This window comes from Hemiscyllium ocellatum, chromosome 14 (genome assembly GCF_020745735.1).
Source record: "Hemiscyllium ocellatum isolate sHemOce1 chromosome 14, sHemOce1.pat.X.cur, whole genome shotgun sequence".
Classification (NCBI taxonomy): Eukaryota; Metazoa; Chordata; class Chondrichthyes; order Orectolobiformes; family Hemiscylliidae; genus Hemiscyllium; species Hemiscyllium ocellatum.
Window position 1 is genome coordinate 27,425,097 of NC_083414.1, and position 18,370 is coordinate 27,443,466.

General features: G+C 38.9%; 1 protein-coding gene across 1 annotated transcript in view; it reads left to right on the top strand.

Annotated features, from left to right (window-relative positions):
• cfap92 (cilia and flagella associated protein 92 (putative)) overlaps nucleotides 1–18,370 on the top strand; it is a 77,660-nt gene that overhangs the window by 34,056 nt on the left and 25,234 nt on the right. Inside the window, exons 6-7 of the mRNA XM_060835845.1 lie at nucleotides 1,116–1,244; nucleotides 4,617–4,801. Of these exons, the coding sequence (XP_060691828.1) occupies nucleotides 1,116–1,244; nucleotides 4,617–4,801 (314 nt within the window). The remainder of the gene's footprint in view (nucleotides 1–1,115; nucleotides 1,245–4,616; nucleotides 4,802–18,370) is intronic.

Below are 18,370 nucleotides of genomic sequence, written 5' to 3' on the forward strand. Positions count from 1 at the left end.
ATTCTATGCTTCTTAAATCTTTCCTAATGGCATCGTAATTTCCCTTCCCCTATCTGTAACTCTTGCTCGGTGGAGTACACAGACCTTTCCATCACTAAAGTAAACCTGACAGTATTGTGTTCGCTGTCTCCAAAGTGCTCACCTACTTCCAAATCTAACACCTGGCCAGGCTTGTTACCCAGTACTAAATCTAAAGTGGCTTCGCCCCTTGTAAGCCTGTTTACATACTGTGTCAGGAAACCCTCCTGCACACACTGGACAAAAATTGACCCATCTATAGTACTCTTACTGTAGTGATCCCAGTCAATATTTGGATAGTTGAAGTCCCCCATGACAACTACCCTGCCTCTCTCACTCCTATCGAGAATCATCTCTGGGACTATTCAGGGGCCTATAGAAAATTCCCAGCATGGTGACTTCTCCTTTCCTGTTTCTAACCTCAGCCCATACTACCTTAGTTAACGAGTCCCCAAACATCCTTTCTACAACTGTAATAATGTCCCTGATCAACAATGCCACACCTCCCTCTCTTTTACCATCTTCTCTATTCTTACTGAAACATCTGAATCCCGGAACCTGCAACAGGCATTCCTGTCCCTGCTCTATCCATGTCTCCGTAATGGCTACAACATCGGAGTCCCAGATACCAACCCACGTTTCCAGTTCACTCACTTTATTTTGGATGCTCCTAGCGTTGAAATACACACACTTCAAACCAGGTTCTCACTTGCCAGTGCCAGATACTTGATTTTGGAACTCCCTATTCCCATCCCCCTGCTGTATTAGTTTATATCCACCTTAATAGCTTTAGCGAATTTCCCCCCCAGGATATTGGTACCCCTCTGGTTTAGATAAAGACCATCCTGCTTGTAGAGGTCCCACCTACCCCAGAAAGGCCTCCAATTATCCAAATACCCAAAACCCTCCCTCCAGTACCATCCCTGTAGCCACTTATTCAACTCCTTTCTCTGCCTATTCCTCACCTCACTAGAATAATTGACACCGAAAATATTTTTCGCTGTTGTTCCCTTTAATAAATGAGTAAGTTTTTTTTAATATTCTTAAGTAGTCTAGGAAAGGCATATCGTGATTCTAACTGAACTTAACCATTGCAGCTGAACCAAAAACAAAGTCCAAAAGCAAGATTTTACATGAAACACCCAAGCACCCAAGTCAGAAAAAGAAAGTGCTGGAAAAATATATCTCAGGTGCAATAAAGCTGGATATGAGGCTGCTTCTTGCAGGTGAGTGACCACTGGTAATCATACAGTAATCATATAATAGAACAGATATGTTATTAAAATTCTAACCTCCCTGTTGCTTTAAAGCATATGACATCGACGGTCTCCTTTGTCATCTTCTGGTTTCTATCATTGCCTTATTTTGAAGGAGAATATTTTCTTCTAACTAAATAAAATTCCTGTTTTTATTCATCATTTTATTGTTTATTTTTCTCTGTAAGATTTGTGCATTATGTGGAATAGTTCTATTATTTGTTTATGGTGGATGTTAGTTATGATTTTATATTGAAGATGAGATAATTATTTCTATATTTTAACTTACTGGTTTTGAAAAATATGCAATGGAGAACTTTGGACCTGTATTATAATAACAATTATTACCATGTCTTATTTATTCATCCTCCTTGGAGCTGCCAAATAGGTTTTTGGGGAAGTGCATTATTTATGTTGAATGGCACTAATTTCAAATCTATTAATGTCAAAATGCTGCCTTTATGATCTGCTGGAGTTCTTCTCATTTGAACTGGAATAAAAATACAGATTTTTATCAAAGAGAATGCACGAGCATTATCCCACATCCTGTGACAAATTAGCAACACATGTTACACTTCCTAAATTCTTTAGCATTACTTTAAAGATTTAATTATGCTTATTTGAAGGCTGTGTTTATAGCTTGACTTTGATGTCTTCTGCGGGAGGTAAGGATGGAAAGTTTTAATAACTGCTTGCAGACTGGTACCAGACTCCTTGACAGCTTTCTTTTGATGTAGACATTTAATAATTGCCACAGCCATTAACCTTGAGAAAACTTCTCTTGTGAAAGCAATGTTATATACCTAAAAGGAATCTGACTAATCTCAAAGTGGTAACTCTTTAACTGGCCTAAAATAACTAGAAAGTATGTCTAAGCAGGTATATATACAGGACTGAATTTTAATTCTGAGATGGGAACAGAATAAATTATGCATCGGGAGTAGCAGTAGCTGATTTAACAGCTAAAACTCATTAATAAACCGTTTGATGACTTTGGGGACATGTGGCTGATATGCTAATGTCTGCTTGGCTTTTAAAACTAGACAACATGAAGATATTACTGTGGACCCAGGGCACTATTGCAGGTACAAGGTAGGTATTCTGGGAAGAGAATCTCAGATGACTGAAAGAAGTTTAGGTCACAGAGTCCCAATGCTTTATTGTGGAGAAACAGAGGAGAACTCCAGCAACTCCTGAACTACAATAGTGCCAGAAACATATAAGTTTGACTTCACCGAGCTTTTTTTGTTCTGGCATGGCATCTATCCCAATGGGTTTTCCTACTGCTGCTTCCTTGTTCTGGTTAAAATATCAGATCATGCTGTGATGACATCGTTGAAGCTCCTACATATTTGAAAAGTATCCCATCAGCTCAAGGAAGATGTCCTTTTCATCTATAGTTGACAATTGGAGCCAACCAGACCCAAGATGCACTCTTCATGATCACTTTTCCTAAAGTAGGAGAACACTTGGCATGTACACTGTTCGTGAGGTATTGATAAATAGATGTCATATTCTGATAGCAGCTTTTAATAACCTAACTTCCATCCAATTTTATCTCCCCTCCCATTCTCCCAAGGAACAAAGAAGTATTCTTTATAAGTAATTAATTACATCTTAGCCAAAAGGTTGGGGAGAGGGTATTAATTGGCAAACTCTGGGCAAATAGTCGAGTAGTTCAAAAAAAAAGCATATAAAACATAATAATGTTTTAAGAAGACTTAAGAAGCTGTTCCTTTAGATTAGATTCCCTAAAGTATGGAAACAGGCCCTTTGGCCCAACAAGTCCACACCGACCCTCTGAAGACTGACCCACCCATACCCATTCCCCTACCCTGTATTTACCCCTGAGTAATGCACCTAACACTATGGGCAATTTAGTATGGCCAATTCACTTGATCTGCATATCTTTGGATTATGGGAACAAAGCCACACATGGCACAGGGAGAACGTGCAAACTCCACGCAGCCAGTTCCCCGAGGCGGGAATCAAACCCGGGTTTCTGGCACTGTGAGGCAGCAGTGCTAACCACTGAGCCACCCATGCTGCTCCTAAATTCTGGCTCGGACTTGACACTATTAATTTTGTACTAGTGTGATTAATGCTCAGCAGAGCCGAGTAGAAATAATGAAGCAGATTTTCTGCTGGTCAGACAGTCATTATCCTAATGTCCGTGGGAATTAGAGTCATAGACATGTACACGGAAACACACCCTTCGGTCCAGCTTGTCCATACCAACCAGATATCCAAACCTAATTTAGTCCCATTTGCCAGCACTTGGCCCATATCCCTCTAAATCCTTCCTTTTTGTATACTTATCCGGATGGCTTTTAAATGTTGTAATTGTGCCAGCCTGCATCACTACTTTGAGCAGCTCATTCTGTACACACACTACCCTCTTCTGAGGTAGAAAAGATCATTTCAAATGGGGTGTGTTTCAGCTGAACTGGAAAGGAACCAATATCATGGTGGGGATATTTCATCATTTCATCATAGCCTGTAAACTATTAGGGGGCGTTCATAAGTATCACTTAAAGGTACAGTAAAAAATGAGGTCTGCAGATGCTGGAGATCACAGCTGCAAATGTGTTGCTGGTCAAAGCACAGCAGGTCAGGCAGCATCTCAGGAATAGAGAATTCGACGTTTCGAGCATAAGCCCTTCAGTACATCCACATCTTCATAGGATAAAAGGCAAGAGGGGAGGGAGAGTGGCATTTTTGATTAAGGAAAACATTCCCACTGTAATTAGAAAGGATATTTCTGAGGAATTGACTAGTGAAAATATGAGTTGAAATAAGAAAAGGATCAACACTTTGATGGGATTGTATTATAGGCTCCCCAATAATCAGAGGGAAATTGAGAAACAAATTTGTTGAGAGATCGCAGATATATTTAAGAATAATAGGGTTGTAATGGTCAGGGATTTTAATTTTCCAAACATCGCCTGGGACAGCCATAGTACTAAATGTTGGCATGGTGAGGAATTTGTTAAATGTGTTGAAGAAAATCTTCTTTATCAATGTGTAAATATTCCTACTAGAGAAGGAGCAAAACTTGACCACTTCCTGGGAAATTAAGGCAGGGCAGGTGACTGAAATGTTAATAGAAAATTCAAGCAAGGAGATGTAAAGAGAATAAAACCAGTCCTGAATTGTTCTTGCAAAGAACGAGCTGATACTGGATTGGTAAAATATCCTACTTCTTCATTGTAAGCTTTATACCTTTACTTAAATGAAAGTCTCACTATTCAACAACAGCAAGAGCTAAATGACTGTAATTCACTGCTTATCCTTTCATCCTACACTTGCTTTTAATAACAATTCTCCTCATTGCACCACCAGGACATAAATCAGTCACAAATAAAATGGATGACATAATGCCTGGAATACGTGATGCTATTTTCACAATATCAGTGGATAATTCACTCATGTCTGAGGAAATGGAGAGGGAATTGAATCCAATGGTCATTCGTATTATTTCTGCCAGCTCAATGCCATCGACTCCTGTACCAATCCATGTGCTAGAGGTAAGCTTGACTGTTGCTAGCTCTTTAGAGACTGTTCACTTTTTAAAAAATTGAGCTTAAGGTAACAGTAGAAAGAAAGACACATTGGAATTTCACTGGATTTACTGTAACAAATTATTAAAAGCACCATAAACCAAACAACATCTTTGTAGGCAACTTATGGTTTAAAACATAGAACCATCTTATTCTTAGCCCAATCTAAAATAAAATTAAACCACAACACTGCCCATTACGTAGACATTCAATTTATCTAGAATCAATCCACGTTATTAATTCCTCAGGGTTTATTCTTGTTCTTTTGTTTTCTCAACAGAGTAACCTAAGAGCATAACTTATAACTTATTTGTCAAAGTAAGGTTTTCTTTTCCTGAAGACTCTTCCTTCCTGCTTCATTTTAAAACCCCAAGACTTTGTTTTTACAATCTGAACATGAGCTTTCACTCATATTCCTGCATGGTGAACCACAGAGACTTAATGGCTTGTAACTGCTACATCTCTGCCACATACAGGTAGTCTCAAATCACTATCTGTGATATTCAGTGATGCTGTGAGAATATTTGTAACCTGAACAATGCAAGTCTTCCTCTGTATCTTTCCCTAGCTGGTACATACGTCTGTCACTATGTATTGCATGTGGCTTGCATGGTGGCGGCTTGGTGTTGAATGTTAAGGTGTTAGATGGAGATGCTAATCAAGCAGGCTGTTTTGTCCTGAATGGTGTTGAGCATTTTGAGTATTGCTTGAGTTGCACCATCCAGTCACTGGAAAATTTTCCACCGCAAACCTGTAGGCAGAAAGGTTGAGAATGAGAGGACACTGATTGGCAAAATAAGTAAGAGTGACATAAGAACAGTAGTGAATGGTCAGAGTGTAAACTGCACTAGGAGTATGGTGGAGGCAAACTCAGTCATTAATTTCAAAAGGGAATTGCTTGCACACCTGAAGACAAACACTTTGTATTGCAATGGGAAGAGGGTGGGCTGAGTGGGACTAGCAGAGAGTTGGCACAGGAAGATAAACTTGTTTTCTGGAGACTACATGTGAACACAGGCCTAAAGTAGTATATTCGCAGCATTTTAAAGTGATACGTGTCATCTTTGTCATCATTATTATTGCATGATGTTGAGCTTCGCAACATTGCTCCCCAGAATAAAAAATATAAATTAATGTACTTATCCCCTCAAATAATAAACCATTCATGAAGAGTTTGAATATTAAGTGAAATTTCTTGGAGAGTTTACATTGAAAGGATTAATGTCTATATGTTATGCAAAGAATGACCACATAGTGCCAGAAATTTCTGTACTCTAGTTGTGGATTTATGGAGTACTGACAATTCTGGCAAAATTGGCATTTTTTCAGTAGAATTTCAGAAAGTTCTGCTTGTTTTACAAAGTAAACGTCTAAGTTAAACAATCAAAGTGTTAAAGATTTGACTAGTCATAAATGTTGATGTAAGGCAGTATATCAAAATTATTTATATTTCCAAATATTGCTTTCACTAATTTGGCTTTAACCGTTCTGCTTGCTGTAATCTACTTTAAATATTTAAGGCAAAGGTGTTCCATTTTAAATTTAAAGTAAGACAGCAAGTACTTCCGATGGCATCATAACAGCCAAGGCCGAGGGCAAGATGAAATTGTTATCTGTATGATGGAGATGCTGCACAAGTGCCTGCATGGAGGAACCACAATGTACTGAGAGAACCAGAAATCTATGCCACTGTTGGGACCTTCTAGAGTCTAGGATTGAGATGCCATCTTCGCTTACAAGCTGGGAGCATTTCAGGGGCTGTGGTGATTATCTCCAGTGATAACTGAGAATCCTAATGCCTTTGCTGCCAAATTTCTTGCATCATGGGGTAAGAAATGAACAGGTGGCTCTCATGAATATCGTGTTACTGACTCCTCGAATGCACTTAAGTTTTAAGGACTGTAAAACACTATAGAGGTTTACAATAGCTCCTGAATAAAGTCCGCTAGCAAACAAGTCAAGGAGATGGCCACATTGTTCTCATGACTACAGGTCCTCATCCACGAGCTGCCATAGGTGTGACACAATGGCTCAGGATATCCTGAATTTTACTCAAGTTCTCACTCATTTACACCTGAGCCTGTAGATCATGTTTCATAGAATGGCCTACCTTCATTTCACAAAAGAGCCTCCCTTTGATGTGGTGGCTCCTGTCCTGCTGCTTTCCCTTCTGCAGACTGCGCAGTAGCTGGTAGCAGCTGCTGCCCGTGTTGTCAATGTTATCCTCTGTGGTAGTTCCTACACAGCAGTATGGTTGCAACACTGACTGTTAAGTTGACCTCTGCCATGCTTCATTCATTTTCAGCACATCTGGGAGAACAATAAGTGTAAGGCTGGAGTCTTAGTAAAAGGATGTTTTTTAGCCATGATATCATTACCCATGAAACTCCAGGTTATGTCCTCACAGAGATTTGTCTTGCCTCTGGCCAAGGCCTCAAGCAGCACATGCCTCATGTGATTCTGCATTAACTTGGTTCTTCAAAGGGCAGCTCCTTACCATCAATATTCCAGAGCTTGGAATCATCAGACACTGCAGCATTACCGTCCTGCCTGACAGTACCTGTTTCCTTGTAGGTTAGTCGTCTTGACCTCATGTAAGGTGGACTAAGGAAGTGTCAGTGTGGCCGTGACATGAAACAGCTCCACCAAACCTACAATAGGAGTCTTCTCTTAGCACACTTTGTCGTGTGTGTGTGTGTGTGTGTGTGTGTGTCAGATTCTGTGTAATAGCTTGTAATCAAGAGGCTGTGTGCCTTGGCCCACAGGGAAGATGAGGTTTTTTTAGTCAATGTGCCTTGCTCCATTGTCTCTTGTTGAGCTGAGAAATTAGAGCTATCAATCAGGCCACAATGTACACTCTGTCTGCTTCCTGGAATTAGGCTAGAATCAGGTCTGTGAGGGTGCAGGTTTCTTTCAATGAGAGAAGCAGAATCTTCAGAGAGAAGAGATATGCAAAAGCAACAGTGCAGTTCAGCAGCCTCCAAACTTATGGGCAGAAGAAAGGTTGACAAGTGGCCTAGAAGTTAGAAAGAGTTCCAGAAATAGAAAGCTTTAAGTTATCAGAAAGGAAGCCTTTCTATAAGTCTGTTGAATGCATGGACTCACAGAACATATGTTGAGGAGTAAGTGAACGGTGGTTAGCAGTTTGTTTAAATGCCTCAAGAAGATACATTAACTAAGCAAGATAACATTGAGTGACTGCACAAGTTTTCCTATAAAGCAATGCCGACAGAACAAAGCAATTTAAAGTAGAAACAGGGCACTCCTTCATTGAGATATCAGTATCTGTTAAGGTTGTTCAGGGTAAAAGGGTTGTGCCATTCTTTCTGATATTTGTCAGAGGAGCATTGCAAATAGTTTTTACATTGTGTAAATAGTTTGTGTTTTTAAAATATTTTTATATTCTTTTGTGAAAAGTGTTTTGGCTGCCTCTTTGAAAATGTTCACTGACCACCACGGTAAATAAATTGCAAAACTAAAATTATGGACTGTCAGGTCATGTTTGACTCTGAAATGACTTATCCAGTACTACCATCTAATGGGATCATAACAGCCTTGACTCTCTCTACCTCATCCTCGATATCCCTGGGATAGGGTCACAGGCTCTCCATTGATAACAAAAAGTGCAGATACTGTTCCTATGTAACTCACCTACAAGATTGGATGCATTAATGAACAAAGAAAAATGGGGTCTAGGACCAACTATGAGTAGATGGATCAGTATGTAGTGGATCGGAGAAAATAAGAATGAAGCATATTTCAAAGGTCTCCTCATCATATTTCAAATAGTCAGGTATAATTTCCAAACCCGTCTGCTTCCCTCCTACTGCCCCAACATCATTACAAAGTGGCTAGCATTCAAGAGAACCTTGTTTAATGAGAATATGTACATAACTGTTTGCAATGAAAATAATGTCAATAGAATAATTTGTATCATTATGGTGGAGTTTTGTTGTCCGAAATGGAATTCAACAAACGTGTTTTAGAATCTTTATTTTAAACTGTGCTATCCTGATCTGCTATGACATCTGTCACTGCTCTCCTCACCTCTCATCAAACCCTCTGGAATCCTAGAACAATACAGAACACAGGAAAGAAAAATGGGTGCTCTACTCTTTGTAACTCTGCCAGCCTCTACTGTCTGATCAACAATCCAATTTTAATAACTTGATGTAGATGCAATAGAATTTGTAAACTAAATAAACCTCATTGTCAGTGCTATAAAGGTGTTTGATCAGAATGTTAAGCATTTAATTTAGGTGAATTCATCCCTGTGTTATTGACTGTTGTTATGACCATGGCTAGAGGCAGGCACTATTTTGCTCTGGTCTGTCTACTCCATAGATCATAACATAAACCTAATATTTTTAATACAGTTTTCAATATGACCAGTCATACACTTTCTTTACATTAAACTTAAAAAAAGTCACCATCCAGGTTTCTTTAATAAACCCTTGCCTATTAATTTATTATAAAATAAATATAAAATAAATATATTTGAGATGCAAAAAACTCAAGCTTATATGTTTATGATTTAAAAATCTAAATGTTTATCCCTCTAAATAACCCAAAACACAAACATATGCACATACCAGGTGAAGGAAAATAAAATGGATCTCCCTTTGCAGAGATTTATTTAACAAAACACTTTAGGCCAATAAATCTTGAGGGCAAAAATGATAAGGTGTGAACAGTTGAGATGGCTATCAGAATGGCACCTGTCTTGCAGGTGTCAGTCAACTTACTTAGGCAGTTGTCTCTGGGATCTCCCCAATGTTCTACATTAGAAGAATCAGGCATCACAATGGAATTTTCCAGAAATAGAAAAGCTGATATGGGGCGCTTTTTTATTTCAACAAGTGTCCCCTCCAATTGAAAATCCAAACAAGTTTCAAGCCTGGAAAACCCCACAATCTGAACAGCTATAAAACCCAGGCATCAAAACAGTCAGCTCTTACTACTGAAGTGAGCTCGAACAACCAAGGCCAGCAATCATCTGGAACCTCATAAAAGCAAAGTTCCAGTGTGCCTTTTCATTGCCCTTTCTTTAAAAGAAAATCTAAGTTTCTCCACAATGGTTCAAACTCAAGTGCACATAAATAATTAAGCATGAAACTATGACAAGCTCTCACCATGAACCTATTGTGTGAAATATACTAGTTTTAATGTACCAGGTAAGCATCATCTTTTTTTAGTCCGGAAGGTAGATCCTTTGAAACTACATAAACGGAATTCATTTTCTTACAATTGTTATTGTTTTATCTGATGATTATAATGAACAAGTTTTTATATTTTGTTTACTGCTATGTCAGTCACTTAAAATATTCACTAGAGGCTATTTGTAACAAAAGAATATAAAAGAGTTTTTCATTCACAAGAGTGTTGCTGGTGGGCCAGCATTTATTGTCCATCCTTAGTTGCCCTAGTAAATATGATGACGAGCTGCCTTGGTGAACTGTCATATGCTGTAGGTGGATGAATAATGCTTTTAGGGAGGGAGTTCCGGGGTGTTGACCTAATGATGCTGAAGAAACAGTGATACATTTCCAAGTCTTAGAGGGGAACGACAACTGATGGTGCGTCATGTATCTGCTCCCCATGTCCCTCTAGAGGAAGTAATCATGATTTGGAAAGTGCTCGATGATGTATTGAAACCCTGATGAATATCGGCAGTGCATCTTTTAGATGATACAGTCTGCTGCTGCTGAGCTTCAGTGGTGAAGGCAGTGGCTGTTTGTAGATGTGGTGCCAGACAAGCAGGCTGCTTTGTTCTGAATGATGTCAAGCTTCTCGAGTGATGTTGGAGCTGCACTCATCAGGGAAAGAGGGGAGTTTTCTATTGCACATTTGACTTGTGCCTTGTAGATGGTGGAAAAATATTGGTGATTCAGGAAGTGAGTTACTTGCTGAAGGATTCCTGGCCTCTGATCATATTCTTTTAACCATGTTTCCATATGACGAGTCCAGTTTCAATTCTAGGCAATAGTAATGCCTAGGGTATTGATACCAGAGATTATATGGTGGTATCATCATTGAATTATACACAAAATAAAAAAGAAACACTATAAATCCAGAACCTTACAAACAATCAAACCTCAGTGAATGGTCACCCCAAGTTTAAACAAGGTTAGAGCGGTGTTGCAAAAGCACAGCAGGTCAGGCAGTATCTGAGGAGCAGGAAAATTGACATTTCGGGTAAAGATCCTTAATCAGGAAACCCCCAAGTTTAAACTCCTTGTTCAGCTAGAGCAGCTATTATTGTTTTCTTTTTGGCAAATTTATGCAGCCACTCAATGCGTTTTTTTCTGTAGTTAGTATCTTTTCTTGAATACCTTTTTTTAAAAAAAACTACTAAGTCTGCTGACTTACTCCTGACTTAACGTGCTCCTTGTCCACATGTCGTCTTCAACCTTGTAGGGTGTCTTCCTCTCTGACATCTTGCTGATTTTGTGTTTCTTCCAGCTTTTCTCTTATTAACTCCTAAGCCACCTAGGATTTATCAACCAACACAGCTAGGGAACTGTAAATAACAGCATCTCTGTTGTTAAGATGTCTTCTTTCTGAATGAACCTGCATGCTGCATGATTTTTTCTGAATTGTTTTGACTTTGACTGTTACTGGACACCTGTCATTAGACAGCAACAGTATATTTTCCACGTTCCTGTCATGTATTTTGTAATGCAATGAACTGTGCCCTTCAAGGGATTAATTACCTCCTTTCAATTTATTTTAGCAATGCAAGTCTCCAGGTATCTTAGATGACTCCAGGATCAAACCTTAAATGAAATTTAACAAAAATGCCTTTCCCTCCTTAACCCACAAAACTGAAGAAAGCAACTGAATTGCAAATCTCACCTCTTATAATTCATCTCACCCTTTAAATGTAATCCAGTTTATGGAGCTGGGCTGCTTCTCATCTTTTCTACAGGAAGCCAATGTTTCAAATGAGTTAATGAGCATGTTTTTCTCAGGGTGATGTGTCTTCCTTTTCACTTTTATCAACACATCTAATACCAATGTATGCTACAATGCTGCTTTCTATCAAATGTCAAATCCTTAGCTTGAGCCAAGAGACAATCGACTGAAAGTCTCACTTTAGAAAACGTTTCTTTGATTTCGGTGTCTCACCTCAGTTATGTGGAACAAAACATCTGACCTGGAGATAATCCTGCAGATTTGAGTTAAGGTCTGCTACTCAAATTTTCCACACCCAGAACTACACAGTACAGCCCTTGTGCTGCCATTCTTACGATCACTTGTTATTATTGTTATTTTTATTTGCCTAAATCTCTGATCAACTACTTTGCTTTACAGATAGCCCTGAATTTTCATTCTACCCAAGTTTCTACTTTTTAATATTCTGTTCTCACCTCACATTCTTGTACTACTGATGCACACTCATCATTTTATGTTGCTAACAAATTAGCTCACAAACCAATTTTAGCTGCTCAGCAACCCAATTACATTGTAGATTAACTAACACTCATTGAGTGGTGAATAATTATTTGCTGTCTGTTAACTACCAATTCACAATTTAAATATGAATTTCTTTTGGAAAGTGAGCAAACATACATAAATGACATGCAATGAGATTTAACCCTTCATAATTGAGTGAGTGGACAATTAGAATTGAAATTATTCAGATTGGAGCAAAAGCAGTTGCAAGGACTTTGACCCTCAGGCTGCAGACCCCTTTATGCATGACACACAATAATTGAATTGGCGAAGTCCTGAAGAAAATTAAATAACCAAAACCAGATGCAGTAAATTAGAAATGATGGATCCACATGATGGATCAACTGGCCCCTCCTTCTCTAATTTTATTTGGTGATTATTTCTATGTAAGTTAATGTACGTTTTGCTAATGAGAAAAAAATGCATAAAATTTGGGTAATTTATTTCTACTTTTTCTGCAAGACTTTGTTCATATATGATTAAATAGAATAGACTTCTAGTCCCAATATACAGTGAGGAAACTTTACATGAAATATTTCTCCCCCAATTTACAGTGTAGCCAATTTTTAATCATACAAAACATTTCAATCATAATTATTATGTGAAAGAGACATTTTAACCTCTTGATTTACTTAGTTTATTAAATAGCAATGTAACAGGAAATCCAGGCATGTGGACAACCCAAATATTCATTCAAAAGCTAAAGCAGGGATTCTTTATTCCTCTGGCATTAGATTGGTATAATCATTAAAAAGCAATTCAGGCCAAAACCAGGAGGATAGAATGTTTACATTAGGTCAAGCTTGTGATTGTACATTTTGGCTGTGGAATTCTTTGTCTCTGTCACTTACTTTCTTGTTCTGCCCCCAGCATGACAAAGACACAATTTACTTGAGGGAGTATTTTCAGAGAATACCCATTGGTATTCTTCCTCACTGTCATCACCTCCTGCTGGTGGCTCCCCTGCAGCATAAATTACTTTTTTCTCCTCTTTCAGGAACGTATTCTCTCATTAAATGAATAAACATAGGGTTTTTTTTTGTTGATTTCTGCTCTGTTTGTCAAATAATCTATAAACTGGATGATATCTGCCATTACCATCTGCTCAGAATATCTCCTAGGCTGCAATTCTGCTCGAGGCAATATAACACAGAGATCCAAATATGATGAGACTAACACTTGCTAACATTTACTCAGCAATGTTCCCAGGATTTTCCAGAGTCCTCATATGGTTATTCATGCCTAATTTCTGGCCCATTCAAGGCCTGGTGCTGGGAGGTCTGCAAATGTTGAGAGGGAATACACTTTGCTCATCTCAACAATTTCTGTCTTTGAGGAGCAACAGCTGAGTTTAAAAGAAAAAAAAACTGCTGAAAGGCTATAATTATTTTCAAAATATATGTCAGACTGGAAAGTAGCACATAAAAGCCAGTTGCCACTAAATCAAAAGTGGACTATTGGGCAAGTAATAAAGTCCCTATAATGTCCATAATTGCTGGTGGCATGCAAGAGCTTCAGATGAGTTTGGAGTGATGATGTTTGCCTTGTCTAGCATTTGAACACACCTTCCCTAATAGACAATACAACAGAAAGCTTTGTAGCAAATAATCACAGCTAGGTGGTACAATACCTGCATTGTACTTCATGAGTTGAATGGCATGTTTTATGTTGTAATATTCTAATATTAAGAATACTGACAGTTGTGCTGTACCATTCACAACCTCAATGCATCCTAAAGTGCTTAGGATCAAAGAATCGCAGAACATATACAGCATAGAAGGATGATGTGGAGAAGCTGGTGTTGGACTGGGGTGAACAAAGTTAAAAATCACACAACACCAGGTTATAGTCCAACAGATTTATTTGGAAGCACTAGTTTTTAGAGTGCTGCTGCTCCTTCAGGTAGCTGTGGAGTAGTACCATAAGATACAGAACTTCTAGCAAAAGGTTGGAGTCTTGCAACTGAAACCTAGATTGCGGTTAAGTCCTTCGTTACTTATAATGAGTTGTGGGTTTTGGTTCGTTAATACATACATCCCAGAACTTCTTTTAAGTCATGTTCTCAAGATAACTTAAGGTTTTATTTAAAAAAAAAGACACCTCAGCTCAGAGGCTAGTGTCTGTCTGTACCTTCTACCTAACAGCATAGAAGGAGGCCATTGAGCCTATGATGTCCATGCTTGCAATTCGTAAAAGTAGTTCTACTCCTATGTTTCCTCTTTTGTGTATTCAACTTCTTTTACATTTGATGTGTAGTGTCCGTTAAAAAATGTAGGAAATATTGCAGGCATTTTTTTACACAAGGTCCCTCAATTAACAATAAGACAATGACCACTTCATCTATTTTTTTTGTGTTGGTTGAGAGATGAATATTGGTCAGCGTACTTCTGTGTTCTTCTTCAAAACAGTGCTGTAGAATATTTTACATCCACCTGAGAGGCTAGACAGAACCTTAGTAGGATGTCTCCTCTGAAAGATTGTACTCTGTGTATCATTCCCTGGATGACTTATTTGCAATACAGTGTGGCACCGACAGCGTGCATTCAATTCCTGCATCAGCTGAGGTTACCATGAAGGACTTTGCTTCTCCAAATCTTCACTCAGTATGGTGATACTCAGTTTAAATACCACTAATCATCTCTATCTAATGAGAAAGCAGCCCTATAGTCTGCTAGGAGTACGCTGGCTTTATGTTTAGTGGGAAAGAAGATAAGTGTTGACCTTTTTGTGTGTCTGATCAATATTTGTAAGGATCATTGGCTGATAGAGAAGTACATTCATAAGTGGGCTGATAAGAAGGCAGAAGGTAACGATATTGATTTTGTCATTTAATGTCATTGGCAGGACCACTTAATGATGAAGGTTGGCCACATTGTTTTTAACAGCAGATGGTACAGATCTAAACAGGCTTCCAGCAGCCCTAAAAGACAAAGATCCAGTAACCGAATGTCATAGAACATTACAGCTCAGTACAGACCTTTGGCCCTCGATGGTTCCACAGGTCGGTGCAACAATCTGAAACCCCTCTACCCTACACTATTCCATTCTCGTCCAATCCAATGACCATTTAAATGCCCTTAAAGTTGGCAAGTCTACTATTGTTTCAGGCAGTGTGTTCCATGAGTAAAGAAACTAGCTCTGACATCTGTCCTATGTCCATCGCCCCTCAATTTAAAGCTATGTCCACTCATGCTAACCATTGCCATCTGAGGAAAAAGACTGTCACTGTCCAACCTACCTAACCCTCTTAATATCTTATGTCTCAATTAAGTCACTTCTCAACCTTCTTCTCCCTAATGAAAACGGCCTCGTCCCTCAACATTTTCTCGTAAGACCTTCTCTCTGTACCACAGGCAACATCCTAGTAAGTCTTCTCTGAACCCTTTCCAAAGCTTCCACATCCTTCCTATAATGCGGTGACCAGAACTGTACGCAATACTCCAAATGTGGCCGTACCAGAATTTTGTACAGCTGCAGCATTATCTCATGGTTTTGAGACTCAATCCCTCCTACCAATAAAAGCTAACTCATTGTATGCCTTCTTAACAACCCTAATAACCTGGGTGGCAATGTTCAAGGATCTATGTACCTGGACATCAAGATCTCTCTGTTCATCTATACTACGAATAATCTTGCCATTAGCCAGTATTCTGCATTCCTGTTACTCCTTCCAAAGTGAATCACCTCACATTTTACGCATTAAACTCCAGTTGCCACCTCTCAGCCCAGCTCTTATCTATGTCTCTTTGTAACTTGCAACATCCTTTGTCAATGCCACAACTCTACTGACCTAAGTGTCATCTGTAAATTTACTAACCTGTCCTTCTACATCCTCATCCAGATCATTCAGAAAAATGACAAACAGCAGTGGCCCCAAAACAGATCCTTGTAGTATACCACTAGTAACTGAACTCCAGGATGAATATTTCCCATCAACCACCACCCTCTGTCTTCTTTTGCCAATTTCTGATCCAAAGCACTAAATCCCCCTCCATCCCATGCCTCCATATTTTGTGCAATAGCCTACTGTGGAGAATGTTTTCAAATGCCTTATTGAAATCCATATACTCCACATCAACTGTTTTACCCTCATTCACCTGTTTGGTCACCTTTCTCAAAGAATAACTGTCATCGCTTGATAGGTGTATCAGAACATGAAGAAATGAGGCATGTGCTCAGAAGAAGTTGTATCAGACTCTAAACATTAACTCTGTTTCAGTTTCTACAGATGCTGCCAAACTGCTGAGTTTCTCCCCATTTTCTGTGATAGAGAATTCCAAAGATTCATCACCCTCAGAGTAAAACAAATCTCCACATCTTGATCCTAAGTATCTGTCTTTCCTTTTAAATTATGCCCCTGGTTACAGACTCCCCACCCAAGGGAAACATCTTACTTGCAAGCGCCGTGTCTATTTTCTAGGTTTATATGGGATCGCCTCTCCTTCTTCAAAACTCTAGAGAATACAGGTCCTGTTTGTCTAATCTCTCTCCATAGGATAGTCTTGCCTTTGTGGCAATAAGTCTGGTGAACCTCTATTATACACTTTCTTGATGATGGTATGTTTACTGAATTAAGGAGACCAAGACATTCACAGTGCTCAGGTATGGTGTAACCAAGCTTCTATATAAATAAAACAAGACTTCATTACTCCTATATTTAAATCCTCTTACAATAAACCTAACATTCTTTTACCCTTCTTAATAGTTCACTGCATCATTATGTTAGCCCTCAGAGATATATTAGTAAAGGCATCTAAGTCTATTTGCACATCTACAGTTTCTGACCTCTTACTATTTAAGAAGTGCTCTGTACATCTGTTTTTCTTATCAAAATGGATAGTTTCATATTTTTCCATATCATACTCCATCTGCACGTTCTTGCCCAAACACTGAACTACTCCATATCCTCCTGAAAATGTTTTACATCATCCTCCCAACACACAATGCTGTTTAACTTTGTACAATTTTACACTTGGTCCGTGTGTCCAAATATATATGATCAGCAAGGGCCCATATTCTGACCCATGTAGTACCCAACTAGTTCTGGTTCTTGAGCTTTGGTGAGAGGTGTGTGCAGTGGCATAGTTTGAGTGAGTGGTGGTCCTGTGAATATGAGGGAGCAGAAATGTAGGTAATTATCCATGCGGGGCATGTAAGATCATTCAGCTTTCTTGCACTACTATGCGTTACATTTCACCCAATCACCTGCACAGATACAGGGCACTTTCTCAGTGGCTGAGTGTGATAGCATGGACAGCTTTGATGGTCAGCAGGAAAATTGATAGCCCTTCTTTCCACCTTACTATCAACTAGCGCATCTCCCGGCCATGACTGACGAAGCAGGGTTCCCATAATTTTGGTGAGTCATTGGAGTGTGAAGGGCATTTGTTGGCTTTCAGCAGCTGAAGCAATGTGGAGCTGGGGTTAAAGTATGGGGCAGCAGTGTGAACATTGCAATGTCCCAGCAGCAGAGAGCACTTCTGGCTCTGCTACTGTGTGATTCCACAAGACATGTGCTGACGAGGTCACTTACATAACTAATGAGATGAACAGCAAAGAACGTCAATAATGGGCCATGGTGGATCAGCTGCCATAAAATCTCAATTGTCAAACACTTGCTAAAGAAATGAAAAAATTCAGCCCATGGTGACTGTCTCTTTGGCAGATCTTCAAAATTTGTCTAAAAGAAGTTTCCAAACCATAGGGTATAGGGAGTAGTGTGAGTGATGATTTGCCCTAAATAAACACGTGAGAATTACCAGTGGAGCCTCACACACACACAGGTGCTGCAGTATAAGAAAGTCTCATGTTCGAATCCACATAAATTTCTCGACATGGATCTTGAGAAAGGAATAAAAAAGTTTATTTAGGAATACAAATGCCCCTTGGAAACAACGTTAATTTTTAAAAATACTGTGATCATTTCAGGAAGACTAATAGGCTCCCAGTTTTGTTTCTGTGTTTGACCACAATGTTTTTTGTTATGTATAAGGCTATTGTTGTCAATTTGTTGTGTACTTAATGGTTATGTACTGTGCTCATAAAGGACTAGTCAGAAGGTTTCCTGCGATTTTACAAAAA